The sequence below is a fragment of the Solea senegalensis genome, linkage group LG1 (genome assembly GCF_019176455.1).
Source record: "Solea senegalensis isolate Sse05_10M linkage group LG1, IFAPA_SoseM_1, whole genome shotgun sequence".
Lineage (NCBI taxonomy): Eukaryota > Metazoa > Chordata > Actinopteri > Pleuronectiformes > Soleidae > Solea > Solea senegalensis.
In genome coordinates, this window is record NC_058021.1 from 13,444,810 (window position 1) to 13,467,825 (window position 23,016).

The 23,016-nt window shown below is 43.8% G+C and overlaps 1 protein-coding gene across 8 annotated transcripts in view; it reads right to left on the reverse strand.

Annotated features, from left to right (window-relative positions):
* znf521 (zinc finger protein 521) overlaps positions 1 to 23,016 on the reverse strand; it is an 89,643-nt gene that overhangs the window by 24,589 nt on the left and 42,038 nt on the right. For 4 of the 8 annotated variants that reach the window (XM_044020068.1, XM_044020066.1, XM_044020035.1 and 1 more), the window contains exons 5-6: positions 22,845 to 22,929; positions 22,473 to 22,505 (exon numbers count right to left, since the gene is read on the reverse strand). In XM_044020068.1, coding sequence (XP_043876003.1) covers positions 22,473 to 22,505; positions 22,845 to 22,929 — 118 coding nt within the window. The remainder of the gene's footprint in view (positions 1 to 22,472; positions 22,506 to 22,844; positions 22,930 to 23,016) is intronic. The other 4 variants (XM_044020069.1, XM_044020050.1, XM_044020044.1 and 1 more) reach the window with 3 other exon arrangements.

Consider the following 23,016-nt stretch of genomic DNA (forward strand, 5'->3'; position numbering starts at 1 on the left):
TATTATCCTGTAACAGGTAAATTGATGCAATGTCACTCCACTCTGTAGCAAAAGAAAAAAACAAATAAACAAAACTTGACTGGCTCATTGTGTGTTTAAGATTTAGTTTTAACCCTAATTAATTGCCAAAATGATAGTTGTAGCTGCGAACCTGGGAGAAGCTGCTTGTTGTTTTCTTTCTGCAAATTCTGTTGCTACCATGGATGCTTTGAGAATAGTCTACCATTTTGTGTTTTGCCTGGTCCTGTTCTCACATCTGAAACCCACAATGGCTAAAAGTCGGTCAAATGAACAGTGTGTAGGTCACAGAGGCAGTGGAAAGAAAAAAAGAGGAGGGAGAAATCCACAACAAAGGCAAGCGCTGAATACTTGTTAACGAATGATGTGTAGGCGCTGCAGCTGCAGGCAGGTATGGAGGTCCAGTGGGGACAAACAGTGCAGGCTACTGAGATGGATTGCATGGGAGCGCCGGACCCCCTGCAGCCACACAAACACCATTCTACACTGAAATGCTCTAATTTACTCTACACATGCCTATTCTAAACTGCTGGGGCCTTTTCTTGTTTGAGGGAAATAAAGGTCAAGTGGCTACACCCTGACCTCGAAGATGCTCGGCGATGATTGTTGTGCAAAATGAGAGCAGAATTACAAACAAACAAAGAAACGGCTAAATGGGCAAAGGGGAACTTCTTGGCAAGCAAAGAGGGGAGAAGAAATGAGGTGTGAATCAAACCAGAATCTCTTTCAGGACTCAAAAGAGTGAGTGGCCTGAATATAAAAAGTTAATTATGGGCACATGCCCCTTTTTTTTTTTCTTTTTTTTTTTGCAAGCCTCACTGCGGCATTGTCAGGCTGAGGTTTGTGGCTCTATGGGGTCTGCGGTCCACACAAAGGAACAAGGAAAGAGAGCATTGCAGAGAGGCCCCTTGGCTGGGCTCGCGGCATGGAACACTGTACAATTAGCCAGCCCCTGCGTTCTGCTGGCTTATAATTATCAGTGCTTGCCTTAATTGACTCCCTTAGCCTGCTGCAGAGGGACAGCCCCATACCCCCTTCCCCTCTGCTCGACGCAGGCCACCGAGCGCCATGCCGGGCCCTCCAAAGTCATTTAGAAAAGCGCTCATATTTTCGACACAAAAAAAAGGGGGAACATTTGGTGAGAGAGAATTCATCATCAGGTGTCTAGAGGTTTTCCTTAATAGAAAAGCTGAGTCCCACTGAGTGCACTCTGTGTAGCGGCCAGCCACGCATGCTCAGGACCAGCAAGCCGCCATTCACAGCAGGCCACAAGACATTAGCATAATTTTATATAACACAGGCACCCGTGCTGGAAATTTAATATATCTCAGCAAATACGAGACAGGCATTTTGCATAATTTTTTTTTTTCCCTTTCTCTCCTTCCTATCTCTGTGTCCTCATCCATGTCTCTCTCCTGTCTTGTCTTCATCCTGCCTCCTCTCTCTCTCTCGTGCTATGTCTCTCCTTTGCCCCCGCCCTCCTGCACAACCACCCCGCTTCCCTCGCCCCATGGTGCTGCTCTCACTAGGAGAGGGGAAGTTCATTACCTCAGCTAAATCAGAATTAGTCCCTTCATTTTGACGGGGCGAACTTCATTAGAAAGGCCCTTCCTTAATCCAGCAGGGAGAACTGATGAATCTACATGGGGGCAATAATTTGCTTCACACAGCACATTCAGCCGCTTCCTCCACACTATTTCTTTCCGCCATCTATCTGGCTTTATGTATTTATGGTTACATTTTTATAAGATCTACAGTGAGAAACCTGAGAAAAGAAAACACCTGCATATAATTAACTAATGGCAGCAGAGAGGGTGTAAAGAATGACTTATGCTGTTTGGAATGTCCCGTCTCCCCAACAGGCTTCAGGGCCTCTGGAGCAGCCATAGCTGACTTGGCCAACACTCAAACACAGGCTGAGTGAGTTCGGCCGACAAGGCTGCGTCTGTGGGTTTGAGGTAACTACAACATTATTTTATGAGGCCATGATTAGGTTGTGGTGTTTAGGATTCACAGTTCGTTAAAAAAAAACATACGAAAGGATGCACATTTTCTGAGAGTAGGAAAGCTGAACCCCCTTTTTGTTATTCTCTTTCAGAAATCTAGGCAACACACAGTTTCCCGAGGATTTCTTCAGAGACAGGGCTTCAGCAGTTGTCCAGATTCTCAGAACAAACTAGAGAGCAGAGAGATGCGAATCAGGACAGACCGCCCCTGACTGCCATACCACAGTGCCTGGTGTCAAACAGATGTGCAGCTTGGCAGCTAAGCTCCCCCAAAAACAGAGAGTCCACGGATTCCAGGGTGGCGTTGACTCGTGCTGCTCCCCGCCCCCACCACCACCACTCCACCATCCCCTACAGTCCCAACTCCCCCACACTGTGCCCCTGCCGTCTCCCTCCCTCATCACTTCCACACAGGGGTCTCCTGACTGGTAATCTCGTCCCTAGAATGTGAAATCTCCGACAGCGATGCTCCGTACTTTTACCCCCTGCCTCTGTGGCTGATGGGTAAATTGGAATGGCGCACCCTGCTGGTGCAGAGAGCTCTGAACAGACAGCAGTACACACATGCTGAGGCGCTCCTTGCACACTCTGTCTAATATAGTGGACATGCACACTCTCTCCAAGCTGTAATATTCATGCACAGACACATGTCCACCACGCACGGATGTACACAAACCACACGTACCGCACAGTCACACACTCACACAGGCTTTAGGTGAGTCGCATACGCAGCCTCATAAGCACACATGCAAGGTAAGTGTTCCATGCACGATCTGTTCACCCTCATCTGCATAAAGATTGAATTTATGATAAATAAACAGGTATAAGGCAACTGAGTCAATGTTACAATTTAAATGTGCATCATCTGGAATGGCTCAGCTTGGGTCCTGTTACAGGAACTGCACCAGTTTCCATTATTTGCATTATCATTATTATTATGAACAATGTTCCACAGAACACACATAACAGAAAAAAAAATTGAATCAAGAATGAGCTAACACGCTAGGTCCACAGCATGTCAAATGAGCACTATCAACTTGGTGTTTTTTAAAACTGTGCAACGGCACAGAGCAGAGGCTATTTTTTATTATCATTGTTAATTTTTCAAATGCAGCCAGGCATCAGAACAGGATTTCCCAAAGGGCTGGTTTAGGTGTCCGAGGCTTCCACCCCTTTGCCTCTGTCTGTTTTTCTCCTCAGTCAAATCTGCGAAGCGTGTGTGAACGGTTGAGTCCACCCTCAAATCACAGGGACGTCGTGAAATAGTCAATGGGACCTGAAGGGGCTAAAGATCAGTGCAGAAGAAGCCACAGAGGCCTTCTTGTCAAAGGCAGTGCTTTCAGAGGGCCAGGGGTGAGGGGGGAAGCCAGAGGGAGCGAGCCAGAGACATGACATACATTTCATTACAGTTAAACCAACTGTGGGTTCAAGTCAGAGCCCTGGATTTCCAATGGCATCTCAAAGGATGGAGTAAGTGGAGGTATAAGAGAATGATTTTCATAAAGAACACAATGGGTAGGTGGACAAAGGCAGGCAGTTGGATTAATTGCTTGGGGCCTTGTTTGAATATTTTTTTTTTTTTCAAAGTAGTTAAGTTTAATGCTCAATTTAGTGGCGCACTTGACTCTAGTGAAACATAAATGCCTAAAACAAATTCAAATCTCCAAACTCTAACTGCAAGTAATGGAATAAGTAGAATATTATTGATATTCCAATTTCACACAATGTATTCATTTTGTAATTTCAGTTGGATTCCAAAAGATAATCCTCTTTCTTCCTCTCTGCTATTTTCTGCCCATAAATACGAGGGCGAGGAAGAGATAACCGTACCACTCACAGGCGTGCTCAGAGTGGTCTTTACAGCAATAGCTCTCCTGGTCTTGTAGAGAGACTACTTGTCCATTAAGACTGTCAGAAGATACTCTCAGAAATGTGAGGCCACATCTCTGGAGAGGCGTGCAAGGAGCATGCTCAGATGTGGGCCCAGGGTTAAAGGAGAGCTGCTGAATGGGCGTCGTGTTGTGCCCAATTCTGTGCAGAACTCCAGATCTACATAATCCCTCAGCAGCGCACTGTAAAGACAATTGCCGTTGTCACAGCAACATTATGGAAAATATAATTTGCAGTCTAACTACTTTGCTTTACAAAGAAATGTCTATTTACAATTCCTTGGAGTATTATTAAAAGGGCTATAGAATTACAAAACACTATTATTACGGCTCACTTGGGGGGCGCCCTCGCTCATTACGCTTCTAAGACATCGTGGGTTTTGATTATTCTATCAGCTTCATTCCCTTATTATAGTGACAAACTCCTGCTATTTTGTTGCCAATCTCCTTCCAGCTGTCATATCTTTCGGAAAGATCACAAAACCTTCAAACACATTTGTGATATGTCTTCAAATTCACCAGACATTGCTTGATTCCCCTATTGAATTTGCGGGATTAACTTGAGGAAGAAACGTCTCATATTTCTTAACCGGTTGCTATGTCTGACATCAGAGTGTATGAGACTCTAGCATAGTGGTATTGTCCAGGGGAGGGAACCCTCACTCTAACCGTCAGCACTTCTCCAAGTGGGACAGAGATGATTAAAACACACCATGGCTGTGACTGACAGACTCCCCACCGCTTATAGAAGATGACATGTCTCCAAGACACACAGAAAAGCACCTCCTCTAATTTTAACTCTGACTACAACACTGCGCCCCTCTGTCAAAACCCACAATAAACAGCCATGCTGAGATTCTTAACCACATTTGAAGTGATAAGAACTAAACAGAGAAACAAGTTTAAAAAAACAACAATAGGGAGGGAGGAGACAAAGGGGCTGAGATGGCGCCATTTCCCTCTGGTGCACACAAACAGCAGGAACCTGTGAGCTTGTGACAACACCTTCAAACATTTCTGTTACTTTCACAGAAATATCTGATGTTGATGCTCCAATGTGATGCTTCCGCAGCAGTCTCGTCCCAGCACACATTCGACTTGGCAAGCTCTTGGTTACCAAAAAGGGAAAAAAAAAAAACACCCTCCTAACTGACTGTTTGACATTTGTCATGACAGGAATACAGTTGAGGGGGGGAGAGAAAGAGAAAAGAAGAGTGAGAGGTGGGAGGGGAAGAGGAAAATGGAGGAGGGTGATCAACGTGTGAAATCTCATGTGTGAAAAAAATAATTTGCCATTCTCTGGGTTTGTTGGGAGTTTTTTTTCATGACAAGGGGTATGGGGGACGGGGACCGGGGGTGCTTCCTGTTATTGTCATGTTGTGTAGCGAGCTCAGGGTTGCGTACTAAATGATTCACAAAAAAACAGAATCTTTTACATTGGCGTCAGCAATTCAGCCAGGCGCCCTTGTGGGGGAATTCTTTTTTGTGTTTTTATTGAAGTCTGCACTGAGTGCGCCCAAAAGCTCTGACAGGGGGCCCCCGAGGGCGCTTGTCTTCACCTCCAAATCATAAGATGGAGAGATGATGCTCCCTCTGTGCTCTCATTTATACCCCTCAACACTCCCTTTTCCACACAGATCCACAATGCTGCCCTCCCCACCCAAAAACTTAAACAGGCAGAGAAGAAAAGCCTTTCAGTAATACAGTCCCTACAGATTTCTCTACGTTCGCTCTGCGCTGTTGGAACAGCTGACAGGCTCGCTGTGGCGGGTCCATTCCCCATGGTCTGTCAGACTTGGTGCTACAGCATGACAGTTAGTACTTCTTCTCTGGGGATGTGCCACCTTTGCCTGCTCCTGCGTGCCCCCCTACATGACAAGCCCCTCCACTGACCCCCAAAAGCAATATGGCATTGCGCAAATTCCTTCTGCAGGTAGGTGGAAGTCTGGGTTACGTGCCCCCCATGCATCTTAACCTCTCATATTCTTCCTGGTGATTTGTATGCCCATCTGAGGCTCCTGGCACATTCAGACTGTAGGGCTGGACCAGCGAAAGGGGCAAAAGGGGGTGAGGGAGTTGTAAAAGGGTTGGTGTAATTTGATCGGAGGGCACAGCTGCATAAACAGGGGTATCGAGGAATTTCTGTCTGGCTGATGGAATTGACTTTGCATGAATGGCCCCTCTTTTCCCCCCTCAAAATAGGCCATTTTCCACATGTCTCAGTGAATATGACAAGCTCTCCAGCAATAAGAGGGTAACAATGAAATTGCAGCAGCAGCGGCAGCACAAGGTAGACTTCTCTTGAGCTGTGAAATTCTCCCTCACCCTTTCTGCCTGTCTTTGCTAAAGACCTCATCCAAGTCCTGTTGCCTGACCTGTCAAAAGCAGCGCCATCCTCTGTAAAATGCCCCGAACAAAACAAACCAACAACCGCTGGCAGGGTCAGAGGGCAGCTGCTCTGGGTGCCTGGACTCTGACGGGCCTTCTGATTGGCCGAAAGGGCAGTGAGTAAAAAGGAATCTTTTCAAAGTGAAATCTCCAGCTGATGGCTTAGTGCTCCACACCCCACAGTTTGTTTTTCTTGCTGCTGTCAGTAGTGTTGCCTGAGCCATTTGGAAGGATTAGAAAAAAAAAAAACTCAACTGTGCAGATCATGTGTATGGTAGAATCTGAGTGATGGCTCCCGGACCCCTCAGAGAGTGATAAACCTTTGACCTTGACAGCCCCCCGTGGTGACCCCTGACCTCTGGCTTTGTGCCACAGACACAGTGAGACAGGTGCAGGCGGGAAAGTGACCACACCCCAACTGCACTGGCCAAAATCTCCCTCATCTTGACCTGACTGTCCTGATGCTCTGGACTCAAACTATGTAAGAAAAACAACTATCACCAACCGGCAACTTCTGCTGCAGAGGAGACGACTATTTGTATAGGAAGACTGCACACCAGTGTTGGGGTTCATGCGTTACAATAGTAAGGCTTTAGCGTAGTATATTGCTTTTTGTGGAAACAACATTTTCCTGTAATAATATTGCTTTTATGATAACATGTGTCGCATCACATCCACCAGTTGAGCTGAAATGGTGGAATAATAAAGTAGCGAAAACATCTGCGCCGTCCTCGTCTTGGTCGTGTGCCACTGCAGATATGAGGCGCTCGCGGCTTTGATCACGGGTAGTGGCAGAATGTTTTGCTACGTGGCTGTCATTCACGTCCTTGTAAAACTATGTCAGCAATATTTTCACACGTCTAACCAAGTAGTTATTTCTGCTCAACCAAACTCAACCAAAGTATCTCCTCATGGAAACAGCATGTTTTAAAAAAAAAAAAAAAAGGGTTTTCCTGCAGAGTTCAGAGGACTGCACTCCGAAGCATTTAGGGCATTGTAGTCCCAAACTCTGAACCTCATGACCTGGTCAGGATGAGGTTGTCATTTTACAATTTAGAATTGCAGATAAAGAAAACTGTTCTGTATGTTATTCTAGGTAAGTCTAGTAATAGAACCGCCAGCAGAGCACAAACGTGCGGCACAGTGACTTTAAAGAATTCACAAAATCATTTTGTTTTCATGTAGCGTCTGAGGTGAGCAGACACTGACATTCATGCTGAATAAAATCACATCATCCGACACTGAGGGAAGGATGAATGAACAGAATTATAAAACACTAAGGATACTATTTTTTGCAGCTGTAATAAAACATAGACTCATTAGTCTATTCCCTATATTACAGATGGTCACATGTTGAATATAAAATTAGTTTAACCCTGATTTGCCCCATAACTTTTGAATTCCCTGGTTTCCTTTATTGGCAGTTCTAATTTCTAAAAAAAAAAAACATCTATTTACTTTTTATTAATAATTTTGTGATCAAATGAAATAAATTGAAATAAATTAGAAAACGCATAGATTACATCATCACCATTGAGCCAGATCACTGGAAGTTGATTAGTAAAAGGTTCTGAGCAGTGATTAGTGAACAAAACCTCAGCTCTAACAAGTGTTTTGATGGAAGTAATGCAAAAATAATGTATTCATTTGAAAAAAAAAGTAATATAGTAACATACCTATTTTTTTATTTTATTTTAAATGCAATTAAGAAGTTATAGGCAACATATCACATGTTTAAAGTAACTTACCCAACACTGCTGCCCACACTGATTGTGGAAAAACATTGTGTGGCAGAATACATTTTTTTTTATGCAGCATTTATAATGCAAGTGTTTGAAGAGGTTATTAGATAAAACAGTATGAGTGCAACAGCTAAAAGGGAAATGGAACAGACTCAGGTAGTGGCACTGAGCCTCTAAGCGGTGAGTCAGCAGTCAAACAACAAATGTACTAAAAAAAAAACACTTTCTCAAATCTTTGTTAATGCCTCGGAAATACAGATGTGGATATTATTAAAGTCGAGCTGTGTGGTGGTTGAGTAGCGGCACAATGACACATCACGAGGCCTCGTTTTCTGTTCCTCAGCAGGCTCTAGTTCCAAGGTCACGCCAGTCCGCGCCAGTCTTTCTGCTGATCCATTTTCTCTCCCTAGGCACTTCCCTCATGTTGTTGGCCCAGTGATTCAATGCTTTGCATTGAGAGCAATTCACCTGTCTCTGGCGTCCCAGTGGCATGGGCCCCCTGGGGAAACCAGGTGGAGCATAAAAAAGTTCCACATATGGTAAAGTCAAGCTGCTCGGAGGCTGCCGAGTGTCTGCTGTGGGGATAGAGACTCCTAAAAGGCCCAGCTGGTACTTGGAAAAGGGCTTCTGCATTACTACACCTCAGTGTCTGTTTGGGCTCCCCTTTGGAAAGTGTTGGCCGGCGCACATGACCAGCCATTTTAGATTTCTCCCTCTACCCCGCCTCATCCCTCGCTCCCTCCCACCTTCCAACTGGTTCTGTATCCAATTGAACATTTGGTCCTCCACTGCTGGTTAATCAAATTCCTCCATCTGGCCCCCTCTCCCCGTGGAACAAAAAAGGTGCAGTCTGAGCCTGGGTCCAAGTGTATATTGGGAGGGAGGAGGGGGATTGGAGAAAGGGACTGCCTACCTAACTTACACAACCCAGTCAACTAGATCAGGTAGAGAGCATGAGGCCAGGCCTGATCGTTTTGGGCAAACAGGAACAGCTTGGGACTAAGTATAAGAGCCCTGCTGTTCATATAGAAATCAGGGAAGGCGGTGGGTTCATATGACAGTAGGAGGGTTTTATGAGCTAATACCTCCACATACACAGTAGAATACAGAATAGAGTGAAGCCTAAGTACTGTTGGCTAAGGGAAGTACTGTCTTGAGATGCCATTCAGTCTCCATGGCAGTAGATGGCAGTGTTTTTGAACAACAACAACAACAAAGAGAATAGGAATGATAACACTTCTGTTAAAAGTGCAGAGCTGCCTGGCTTGTTGTCTTCATCCACTGCTGCCTAAGTATTAAAACACAAGTGTGTCAGTAACTAAACAGCATCCATGCGTGTTCTCTCAAAATGAGCAATCTCAAGATATCACAAAAAGGCGGCAGTGATCTTTTAATCCCCCCAGAGAGACAGTGGAACCTTCACAAAATATCTCCTTAACTAAAATCTATTAGAGGAGACCTTTCCAAAAGCAGTCCTGTCGCACAAAGTTAAACAGGTTTTAAAGAGCACTCACTTTCCCACAAACCGTCCCTTACAACTGTGACATATGCGGCTGATCGCCACTATGCGTGTGCTCAGATCCAGCAGGAGATCTGAGGCGAGGTGAAGACGGGGACTCTAATTGAGTCACAGACACAAAAAACACATGGCATCTCGAGTGCTCGCCCTACCCATCCATAATATCTATTGTATGATTTCTATTCATGTCCGACCATCCTTTCCCCTGCCAGGTGGCAAAACATGTGTCAATAATTAAACTGCTTTTACATAACAGGATACAGGAACACAATGCAATTTGCTCCCCATATTTCATTGGGCCTTTATGAAAACACATGAGAGAGTGTAATTAATCAAACCACTGGAATATGTGAACGGCAATTTCCACTTAATGGCACTTACAGGAATTGGTTCCCTTAAGCACCACATTCTGTCTACTAAACGAGCGGGATACATTTTCATCTTCATAGTTCAGATAGTAAACTCTGGTGCGGATGTTAAACAAATTTGACATTTGGAAGTGTGCATACAGATCAGATTTGGTGCGTGTGACTTGATCTCTGCGTGTTTTTGGACCCAGCAAAACCAGCGACTCTCTGAGTCCAAGTTGAAGGTGATTAGCGCAGCTACAGTCGCTGGAACTGTGATCATCAGGCTTGAGAAATGAATATTCTTTTTAATGATCTTGCTTTGACCTTAAATCTGAGTTCATGTTCTGTGTGCACTTAACCACAGGAGGCTAACCACCGCCCAGCCAGGGACAGGAAGAGGATCATTCACTGCTTTTAGTGGCTTTCTGTGAAAAGATGGTCCTAGTCTAAATGGCACCCATGTCCCTAAAAGTGTGTAGCTCTCTCTCTCTTTCTCTCTCTCCTCACCACTCTTTCTCTTTCTCCCTCTGCCTCTCCAAAGACTCCTCTAAGTGCAGCATCTTGTTTCAGTAATTTAGCCAGGCCAGAGACAGTGGAGAGAGGAAAGTAATCGATTTCTCTCTCATTTGGTTCCTCCCAGACTTGCTGTAAGGCCTCTTAGGGGAGTTCTGGACTATTGGACAGGGCAACGTTATGGGAAAGAGTGTCATTGCGTTTAAGGTCATTGTTGCACCAAGGTTTCATTTTGAGTGTATTTTTATTGGTGCATGGAACAAAGTAGACAAACAAACAACGCTGCCGCCATTTGCACGACGGCAGACATCACGATACGCCATCTCTGTACTTAACTGCATCACAACTCTGAATGACAGGGAGAAATATTATGCACTACGGCAATATGATCCACTGCACAGATACACGCTCAAAACGGCTGCTAAGTACCAAGCTTTTAGAGAGGTCCATAGGTAAACCTTGTGTCTATAAAAAGACACCATTACTAAATAATTTAGAGGAAATGCCTTTACTGTATGATTACTATTTCTGCTTCATGCTTCATATCATCTTTCCAAATGAAGGAATAAAGAAAAAGGTCGAATGGAAACAGGGGATAAAGTGGGTTGGAATAATATTGTAGAGTTGAATCATGCATTGTAGTTTATTACCACAACATAGCAATTTTTTCAAATAGTTCCTGATGAAACCTCATAAAGTATATCTTGTATTTTAGAAACCATTCTGTTTATCTACACTGCTCAGCAATAAAACCAGTGACCTGTTTAATGTTGTATAGGAATAAATTAAATATTATAGAGGCAATTCTTTTCCCTATTACCATGAGGTGTATGCACTTGTATGTACAGCTAAAATCCCACATATGAAACAGCAGGGAATATACAGCCTATACAGAATAACTGGGCACTGCCAGTAAACTCTTCCCTCGAGCCTTTCAACTTCACAACATGGCCTCATCAACAGGTTTACAGCGGTTTACATCGACGCTGCTTTGAGGCCCTTTATGGTTTCTCACATTCATTCTAAATTCTTAATAACAGTTGGTCGCTCTCAGGTTGAGAGTCCATTCATTTCCATCTGATGGAGATATTCTCGCACGGACCAATTAAAAATGGATCACAGCTACCTGCAGACATTGGCATGTATTATCATCAAAACAGACACCGATCGCGTGTGTCATTAAGGGTGCAAGACAAATCTATCTATTGTTTATTATCTCCCGAGGCTTTACACATGGAGGGCAGAATAAGAGCGGGAGAGGCAGAGGTCAGCGTAATTACCATCCACTCCTTTCCTTAGAGTCAAACAGCGCTAAGACATGCACTGGCAAATTCCATGGCAGCATCGTATATCACATTACCATAAAGCCCTAAAGAGCTAACCTTTGTTCAATTCCATTTGATTGTAAGAGAGGAAAACAGCCTTACTGACAGCCTCATCCAGCCTCACAGTTTTAAGAGTTCAGGTGTTTGTCTTTCAGTCTTGTGACTGCTCTTGCTGAAGATGTGCTATTCCAAAAATAAAGCGTCGGGGGACGTGGGGGATCATTGAATCATCCGGGGTAGAGTATCACATCATCTGGAGAGCTTGAAGCCTCAAACTCAAACTCTGCCTGAGGAATAAAGCACAGCTTTCCATGGAAATAATTCACAGTGTTTAGATCTAAGCTGCGCTACACACCGAATCTACTTCAATTACGATTAACTTCTGTAGCTGTTCACTATGATCAACAACAACACCCCAGTGTATATTAATATTTTTGCGGCACCTAACAGTATGATCCTGGCATTGTGAAATGAACTCGGAAGAGCTGGCATTTTGCAGCATCAGTAAACTCTAATATGCCTGTTGACTGGAAATGAGAACGGATCAGTGTGAACGGAATGTGAAATAACCATCACTAAGAGAGGAAGCTGAGTGATGTCTTCAGACGATGTTTAACGCCACGGTCGTCAGTTCTCCGTGGCGATGTTTGGGTGATAATCACACCGAAGGACGAGTGTCACCACAGAGGATGAAGAAAACGTTAAGATGAGAGCAGGGGTACAGTCAGCAGACGCAGACGAGACAGAAATGTAGACGTAAACCAAAGATTTATAAAAAAAAACAGAAAAACAACAACAACACAGGAGTGGGCAAAGAAGAGGGAAAGAAGAATGAAGGAAAAGAAAGAAAGAAAGAACGAGAGAGAGAGAGAGAGAGAGAGAAAGGAAAAGAGATCTGTGAATTTCCCCTTCTTCCCCTGAGACCTCCCTTGATGCCAAGCATTCATCATCCAGCCTCTAATATCAGTTATTCTGTGGCTCCTCTGCTTACAGCAGAATTAATTTCTGCTTTAATTACTCTCATCGGCGGAATGCTGATGAAGGAGAGGGACGAGGCATTCTGGGACTCGGGCCTCATTCCACCGCTTTAATTTGAATGAATTCCACACGGAGACGCTGGCAAACAACTGGCAGCCGAGCCCCGGGAGCCACTCTGGGACTGCGCAGAAGAGCTGTAGCCATGGCCCCCACCAACCTAGCTACCTTGTGTGTGTGCTTGCCTGTGTGCGTTTCTCTGCACGTGTGTATTACGGGGAGTTGGTCGAGTGTGCGCGAGGCTGAGCGTTGGAGTGAAAAGATAGGGAGGAAGGAACACACAAGATGAGGAAAATGGAGGAAAACAATGATTGATAGATTGAGTGATGAGTGTGTGTACAGTGTGGGAGCATGTTTACAGTGTGTGCATGTGTGTGTGTGTGTCTTGGTGTGCAGCATGTGCATGTTTGCGTTCACGTAAATGCACTCAGGGATGGGGATGAGAAAGTCTATAGAAGCAAATAATTTCACACAGAGAGAGACAGTGAAAACAGATCCATATGGGCATGAAATGTGAACAGCATCACTGACTGCAGCCCACTGTGCAGCAAAAGTGTTAGTCTGAGAGCAAAAATCATTAATAGTTCATTTGATTATTCCTGACAGGGGCTGTCATATTCTGTGATAAAACCCCCCAGTCAATGTAACTTATAAGAGCTCTCAGTTTTGTGAGGAAAAATGACAAAAAAAAAAAAAATAGTAATAATGTGAGAGATGCACACTCCATGTTTTCATAATGAAAACAACTGCGGAAAATGTATAATACCAGAGCAAGCCCAGCAGAGAGGCAGAGTGAGGGGCTGTAATTGACTTTTCTCCAAGCCAGCTTGGAAGTTACAAAATGTAGCATATTGGATAAGGATTGTGATTGATTATGTGGGTCTGCCATACCGATTTTGATTAAATGTTACCATGGGTTTCTTTTCCAAGCCCTAATGAAGCAGCAATTTGAAACTGAGAGACTGGAGGATGCTGAGCCAGGCTTCCTTCAGCCCCCGCATCATCTATCTGTTTACATGTGATGCCTCAAAACAGGAGCTATCACAAAATAACCTGCAGTCGTCCCTCTGCAATGACAGGAAGCACATATAGGTTTGACAAAAAAAACACTCTAATGAATTAATCCTGTGGCATGAGGAAACAAACAAACCCTAGCCACATAGTAACATATTAATATGTATTCTGACATTATGAGGAAGATGCTCACAATCACTTGAATTCATTTAGCAGCGCTTTTCAACTTTGCTCCACATGTATCTCCTCCAATTTAACGCTGCCATGGAGGAGCCATTCCTCCTCCAGTTCAGCAGAGGGCAGGGAGGAAGGTAGGTGTGACCTCCACCGACCCTGAAACCTCTGGACAGGTGGGCAGTGGCCTATGCACGCTGTCCGTTTTGGCACCGGCTCTCTCCCCTCCCCAGCAGGGAACTCAGGCCATGATGAGCAGCTGGGTCGCAAACACTAAGCACATTAATATCTTCTTAATGATAATAATCATTATGGCATAAGCACCTTCCCCAAAGTGGGAAGCCTCATGGAATGTGCCAGAGTAGCATTGTCGTTAAGGTACAAAAACTGAGATGAAATGATTCTTTTAATGGGCAGAAACTTACAGCCACCAGGATAATGCAGACTCTAATGTAATAATGTGATAATGAGACACACACATATAAGAGATAAGACACGTGGGAGGCCAAAAACTCAATGGTAACCAGAGTGAATAAATAAATAAAATAAAATCTGGACTAAAACTGCAGGGATGACACAGTTACCACTGCAGTGAAACATACTATATGCTAATGTCGACTTCACAGAAACATGTTTTAATTAGAACAGGATGTCGCTATGATTTCCTCATGCGTAAAGGCCTTTCTGAAATTAGTGGAGTACTTCGCCACCTTGTCTCCCCGTGCCTTTGAATCCATGATGTGGTACTCGGTACAAAGCATTTTCCATATACTCGGCTCATTTAATATAACTGTCAGTATTCACCTATCATAGGCCATTATCTGTCTCATCCGCGTTCATTATTGAAGCTAATGATCTGTTGTCCTCTCTGCTCCCCATTGGAGGAGGACTACATTAAAAGTCTCTTACTAACTTAATTAGTAATTATAAATGTTAAAGATTAATCAGAGAGTGAGTGGCTTAAGGTTTACGTCTCTAGGCAGTGGTGGGACAAATGCAGAGACAAAGAGGCCATGTAGCTTCATTGTTCACACTCGCCTCTCCTGCTGGAAATGGAACAAGACGTATGAAATAAACGGAGCTGTGACCATTTTACCTCTGTCAGGTGTATTTTTACACCTGTGCATAACACGTGAAAATTAACATTAACATTTATATTAACACGTAGTGCAAATGTGTGTGTAACTAAAGCTCCCTGTGAGCTGTACTTCTTTCAGCTAAATATAGTACCATGTTTTGTTTTTTTTCCATTCTATAATCTACCAGCTCTACTGTAGTGGATATAACACTGTTACAGAAGCAACATTTAATATGGTAACCTATGATGCATGCAGTACTCACATTATCTCTTTCTAACAAGATGGAAATAGATCCCCCTTAATTAAATCCTGGGTGTACACTAATTCCTTACTAAATCTGCACCTCTCTGACAATTCCACATCAGCAGTGCCGTGCACTCCAGTAAACATATAAGCACTGATATCAACATTAAACCTTAATAACTAATAAAGCTTTCATCCAGGGAGTTCCTGTGTGATTTCCATTAATATGAGGGGAATCGCCCAGGACCATCTCTATGTTTTCCGGAGCCGGTTGACACTCAAGCCAGGGGGTCGGTACTCTCGGCAGAGGAGGAAGAAAACAAGCGGAAACTTTATCTGTGCTGAGATGAGACTACTTTAACTTTAACCACACCAAACGGATTCATTTCCCTCAACTAAATAGCCAATCAATTAAATGCAAGATTAAGTGGACGAACAAAGTCGAAAATTAGTAAATAACCATTCATTATCGAAAAAAAAGGAAAAGATTTGACAGTAAAGTATGAGAATCCATTTCACATTTCCATCTGCCCTCTCTCTTTTCAGAGGAGAAATGGCAGCGCTTTGACTGTTGAGCAGGGAGTCCTATCACACAAGACACACAGAGTGGGGTGGTGGTGGGGGGCTGGCCAGTGGCCCACAGCACCTGAAACCTATTAGAGAGCTTTGGAACATTCCACAGGGTTCTTCCATTTTGGCCAGAGGGCATCATAAAGGTCCTCACAGAGAGGGCTGGTGTGACTCAGACACAGACAAACAGCCAGCAAGGTGAAACACTCAAACTAGAGTAGGATATAAAAGAGCGTGACACCTGAGTATACTGCAAATGGGGGGGGGGCATTGTTTGTTTTGTTCGTAGCAAGAAAACATGTTGCTTCCACCAGATCGCTGACTTGCCCGCGATCCCCGCCGAGATCAAAATGTGGTCTACAGGCAACGACAAAATTCTCAACACTTCATTCACAAGGAGTTTTTCTTCATAAAGGAAACTATGATCAAAACATTTACTGCTGGCAAGCCAAGCAAAACTTTTATCAACTTTTTATCAAATGGTTTGCCATCTGGACTTAAAACAGTAGGGGCCCAATAGCGCACTGACACTAAAAACAAAACATGCATAAACACACACAACCTTCTGCCAAATTTCTTTGAGATAGCCTTGCGCTCTCCACTATGTGTGTGTGTGTGTGTGTGTGTGTGTGTGTGTGTGTGTGTGAATATGTGTTTTAGTGGTACCAAGGCCCATCTCTTTGGCTGGACCTGTGTCCATGCCTCCGTGTTATGCTCACTGGGTTTAGCTCTATGGGTGTCTGTGGCCTCTCCTCTGGCCGCCCGTGTCCATTTGCTCTGCGGGTATGGCAGGCCTGAGCTGACAGATGGCCGCCCCTCTCCATTCCGCTCCAGAGTAACACAGTAACTGGTTTTTCCTCCGCCGTTGACCTTGCCACAGCCAGCCAGCAATCCAGGCTGGCACTCGGCCTGTCGAACAGGAGGGTAATGAAGTCCAGCGCTGCTCACATGATTATTAAGGCTTTGACGCTGGGGGGCCTTTCAGGACCCAACCCTCCTCCCCTGTCTGCCAAAGTTCGATGAGGATAGTCATTCGTTACATGGTACTTTGGAAAAAACACCACAGTGCTCCATAAAGAGACAGAAAACTTTTTGTGGCAGTTGGAGTCTGCTTGTATTCTAACATAAACCTCTGTACACTTGTGAAGTGTACAATAGAAAAAAAAAACAAAAAAAAAAAACCTCTGTGCTATTCAGTAGCCTATGAGAGCTACTGGTGTCCCAGTGTGCCTGTCATTCCAAAAACACCCCAGTAAGAGCCACTACCACAAAGTTAGATCAGATCTGTCACACTACCATTGGTGCTGACAGCCTCTAAATGTGATGGAGTCCAGCAGCAAAGCACCACTTCACTCTCAATGTAATTCTCTCTTACCACAAGCATCTCTAGGCACGCTTGGAACCCTGGTCCCATCAGGGCCACTCTGGGATTTGAGAGGTGTAGGTTGCAGCAATGACCTTTACTAAGGCAGGACTGTCTGTTTGCACTTCTCCCATAAGCCTTCCTCCAGTCAGACTGCTAAGCAACCCCATCAGACCAGGGGTGCGCATGCACCTACGGCCTTGGTGACATCTCAGAGACCATGGGGAGGTTGAGTAATGCAGAGGTTAATTCTGATCATCCAGTATTTATGGGCTTCACTTCAGAACAAGGCAAAGCATTAACACTCTAAAGGAGACATCCCTCCTGTATATCAATAAAACATAGGCTCAAGGCACAAGCAGCACAGAGCCTACCTTTATTCAGGTCAACCAAGTTCCCAACTTGACTTGCATTGGAGGATTTTAAAAAGTACGCCAGTGAATCCTTTACAAGACAATGTCTTTAAAGGTCCAATGTGTAAGAGTGTAAGTAACTTTGTATAAGTGTGTAAGTGCTCTAAAATAATAAGTGGTCTTAAAATAAGGCTTTTATATGCACTGCAGGCAAGGTTCTTGATTTCTACAGAGTGCTGCAATGTTTCTGCAGTAGACCAAATGGACAAACCAAGCTATCACATAAATGATTCTTAGAATACATCCATGGGACAAACTAGCCAGAGCATGCATTTCCCCATGAGATGTGCAAACTTAGTTCACACGACAAAAAAATACATCCTTCCTAGTATGAAAAGGCAATAGTGTCCCTGACACTATTAGAATATCACTAACTCGTTACAAGACATTTGAGCGCAGTATAGCCAGTCACGAGAGGCATGGTGCCACCGGCCTCACCATTGCGATGCAGTGAGGGGCAGCAAGTGCTCACTGTTTGCACAAACAGGCTGTATGAACTGAGAGCATCAGATATTTTCTCACATGTTGGCCTAGTCTGTGAGGTGTGGGGAAATGTCAGGAAAATCAATAGATAAGGACCACATCAGACTCAGCTTGTCTGGCCTAGCAACAGAGCATCCCCATGGTGATGTCAATTACCCCTGCTTTACAGCAAAAACACCAGGAAGAGCAAAACAGTCTCTGCTATGCTGTAAAACTTTTAATGCAGTCTCCTGGTTACATTGAGGAATTTATAAGAAACTTTGTTTTTTTCCCATCCAGACAGACAGGTAACACCGAATGTGAGAGTCTTACTGATAGCTCTTTTTTGCAGCTCACTCTATTTTCTATTCTCCTCATGGACTTCACATTAGTCAGAGAGAGGTATAATGTAACGAGCAGTAAGGTGCGCATAATTGCATATTAGCAGCAACACACTTGGCTGCACGGGAGGTGACTGCGCTAACGAAGAGAAAGGTGTTATTAATCACCAATTAATAAAAGCAGGCAGATATCACACTCAGTATATGGCACACATGGTTTCCTTTGTTTCCAATGACTGGTCCAAGCCTGTTCTCTTATTTATTTCATAACATTGATCCTGTTCCTGTGCTGTGTTGTCTACTGAGTTCTGACTCTGATCCAGCCCCCCAGGAGTCAAACGAGGAGTGTTTGGCCATGTTTGTTAACAGATTACACGTGTATGTGCTCCACGAATGTGTCCCATGAACTGAGGGAACACCATCAGACATATCTAATCAAAGCGGATTATAGGAAAGGAAACAAATAATGAAAATAGCAGCTTAATGGAGCTTAATGGAGTTGCCACCAGGGCAGCGACGATGATGGAGACCATGTAATCAACATACACTGGCCAAGATGCTCTTGAGGCCCAAGACAAGAGGATATGTGTCAAGGATAATTTGCAGCCCATAGCAAAAAAACAAATCAGGGCTTTCAGCTTTAAATAGTGTTACAGTGTGCCTCCTGTCTGCCCCCCGCCCCACCAACAGACAATAGGACATGTCTTTTGGAGATCAGTTAATGTGAAAATGTGTGTGCTTAAGGGGGAAACAGGGTAAAATGGAGAGTTAGTGGTGGACAGAGGAGGGGAGGGGAGCAGAGAGGAGGAGGAGAAACTAGGGGAGAGCTAAAGGCCTCTCACTCGCTCTCCTCTCCAGCTCTGTGACGGCCCACAGTGCCTGCTTCACACAGAGCGGCCAGCTGTACAGCAAATGTGCCTTTCCCTCTCCGCCCCCGAACCTTTCCACCCCTTCAGTGCCCCCCCTCTGCCTGGGCCGACCAGGCCACCAGCTCCTCTCTGCGAGAGAAGCCTCCTCCCTGACTTGGCTTGGAGCTCAGTGTTGTCACCAGACCAAAAAAAAAATCCATAGAGGTGACCCCAGAAACACTTTTCTGGGATGTGGTTTGGTTTGCTTGTTTACAACTGTCCTTCTGAGCACTGCCACCTTGGCAGCAGCTGCTTGGAATGAACAGAGGTGAGATGAGAATTGGACTGAAAGCAGATATGAACAAAAAAAACAAAAACCCCTTTCACCTTTAAAAACCTTTAAGACGGAGCCCATGTTTGAAAACATGGCATGGCTCTGAAAATCCACACAGGGACATATGAGACAGTGCGATAAATAGGCCAAACCGCGTCCCCCATGAGGCTCCAAATGCCATAGTTTACAGTGGGGTCAAAGTGAAGCAATGGGGTGGCATGATAGCACGCTGATAAAACCAAACAGGCTTTTGTGTCAATGATAGACCTTCAAAGATCCCCTCAAAACGACAGACAACTTTGTGAAAACACTGTGATTTTCGAAAAATGTTTCCCTGATGCAAAAACTACAGATCAAGATGGCAAAATTAGCTGATGGTCAGATTTGTTTTGTAATCTCAAAGAAAAATACGGCATAAAAAGGTTTGATAGTGACAGCAGCAGCTGAGAGCTGTATAAATCTGTGTGTCTCTGGAGAAAAATCGGACACTCTCAATTCTGTAAGTGTGCCATGCCAAAAAAACTCTAAACTAAAGAGTGGCCAGCTGTCTTCTGGCCTGCTATTAAATTGCTCCTTGGATGGTGGCGATATCATTTTTTTCTCCATAGGAGTATCGCACCAGGTCCCCAAACAGAGCGACCAGCTGTACAGCAAATGTGTACTGATCCATCTGGGCCCTAGCAGGCTGCGGCCTCCATCTTAAGACACGTGGGGCCGCTCACAGGCTTGGCTGGGGCTGGCCGGCAACACACCCATCCGTGCCCACCTCCTCTTCTTTCATTTACCTCCATTATCACAGTAAATGTTGAATAACTGGGCATCAGAGCTGTGCTTTATGTCTGAACTAGGACATCACGATGTGAGAGTAATATCCATGCATCAAAATGTGCTGGCAGTCATACAGAGGAGGCAGCCACGAGCACTTTGGCCCGATGGGAGGAGGTGAGGGTGGAGGCTGAGTGCACTGCAGTTTAGGGAGCCTATTGTATTACAATGGCAGCTAATATGGAGTTGTCTGGGTGAGACAGGCTCAGGTTTTGTTGTTCCATACACTTAGCACTATAGTTATGTCATGGCACACCACTATATATAGAGTTATCAGTGTGAACTGACACCATGGAGTGGGGCATGGATGAAAACAACACCCCTATGAATCCAGCGTCTGCTCCATTACCTACGCTAATAACGCTGACAGCTGAGCGGAGATGACCCCAGCCCCCTGTTTCCCCTCTCCTGTGCAGATGGCCATTAAAAGGAGAAAGTGTCCCTTTTTTCAGTAGAGAAGGTATTTAGAGCTTTTCCAAATGAGCATTTTTTTTTTTTCTTCTGTTTTTGGCCCAAATTGCCTTTGCAGTGATTACTGCCTGGATTTAATTTAACCCCATTCTGAAGCAGGATTCTTCAGTCACCATATAAATCCACAAGATCAACATTAGCGTTTTTAACACAACTAACCTGGTGCATGTGTTTTCTTTATAGCTTTTCAGTTATATGTTTTTCTTTTGTTGTTCCATTTTGTTGGTCTGTTTGTTTAAAATGCAAGTCACGTCAGGATGTTTGGTTTTCTCCATATTTTACAAATTGACAAATGCATTAAACAGAAACCCTTTTGAAGAGACTGATGAAAAGTGTGGAACACAAAGTGATGGCATATCAGAGAAGTAAAACATCAGACTATAACCCAATCACCTATCCTCCTGTTATCTTAAGCTGTCTGAATTCCACTGTTATGGAGAAACTGTGCGCCTGTGCGTCTGAAAGACATGAAATAACCAGTAGGGGGGGTCTGTTTTCTACCCTCCCAGTGTGCTCCGTGCCTGGCTTCGTGAGAGAAAGGACTAATGCTGGCATGGTACTGTATTAGGCGCCCCCAGTAGAATAGTGGGTGAGCAGATCGCAAAGATGAATACAAAATAGACACCTACACACTCTCATCTCGTCCCTCTCCTTCGCAAAAACACTGCAGCATCAAAATCACAAATCACATGCTTCTGATTGTTTATGCACAAACAGTGGGTCCCTGATAGAATTGCCTACCAGTCCTGATAGAATTGCCCACCGTGTTTAAATTCACCTGCGCCTAGAAGCGTGTCCCAAACAGAGAGGCAGTTTGGTTCCAGATCAATGAGTCTCTCTCCCACCGAAGACAACAGATAATGCAGTGTAATGAAAGAGCCACCAAACGAGCTGAATAAATGAATGAATAAAGGAACGTGAGACCGGAATTCAGACGCCTACTTACTGCAGGCAAGAAAACCTGTTTTCCAATTGTCTGTTCTCTACAAATTATTCCACCTGCATACAAATGACAACCAAAAGTGTAGACATTACAAATAATGTGGAGGTTGTTGCTATACACCGAAAAGATATCCAAAAGGGTGTTTTGAATCATTTTGTGATACAGTATTCAATATAATCAAATATAAATGTTTTGCTGTCATTGAATGCTGAGAGCATGCAAGTATGTCGTCAAATGTTGTATTCAATCTGTCATCTGAAAATCATACCTGAGTGAAAAGGCACAATAAACAAGCCAAAATAAATAAACAAATAAGAAAAGCAAAACATTTTTCAGCAGCAGTGTGACTATTCTTTTTAAACCCAAAAAAAATATTGAGTCCAGTTTGGGTTATGAAATATTGGAATAATCTGTATGGAATTTGTCCACTACTTCAAACTACTTTCAGAACAGAGTGGCTTGAAGTTGAGAGATTCTGGTCCACAAGCATGCACATGTACTATTTGATACAGTGTCATTCACATGCATGGGGAAATGAAGATGACTGGTTTTTAAATTCACAACACTGGGGATGCAGTTGATGGTCAAAATATTAAAATAATTCCACCTATTTGGTGATGTGATCCAGATACTTGTAAGCCTGAATGAGACAGGGTCAAATATTTGATTACATATATCATTTGATTCAGTGTATTTAAAAATGACAAATAGCTGTGGTGAATTTTGGAGAATTTTCCTAAATGGTATAGACTACAACGATGATCACATAAAATCCTTTAAATCACACATAAAGCCCCACTAAAAACATATATATTTTACTGGGATATATATACTGTATATATATGTATATATGTATGCTACATTGTAGAGATACTTTGGGAAATGTCGAAAAATACATTTAGAAATACTGTTTTATGACTTTGCTGCAGCAGTGCATCAAAGATCATGACGCATGAAACAAAAAATAGTTATCTCCTACCCAGCATGTGGTTGGCCACATGAACTTGGATGTCCCATTCACTGTAGAATACCATCTGACATTTGATGCACTGGTATGTCTTCTTCTGAAAAGAAGGAGAAGAGCATGCTTTTTATTTCTTGTTGACTTTAAGTAGAAGATAGTACTACAAGTTACAAATTAAAAACAATTT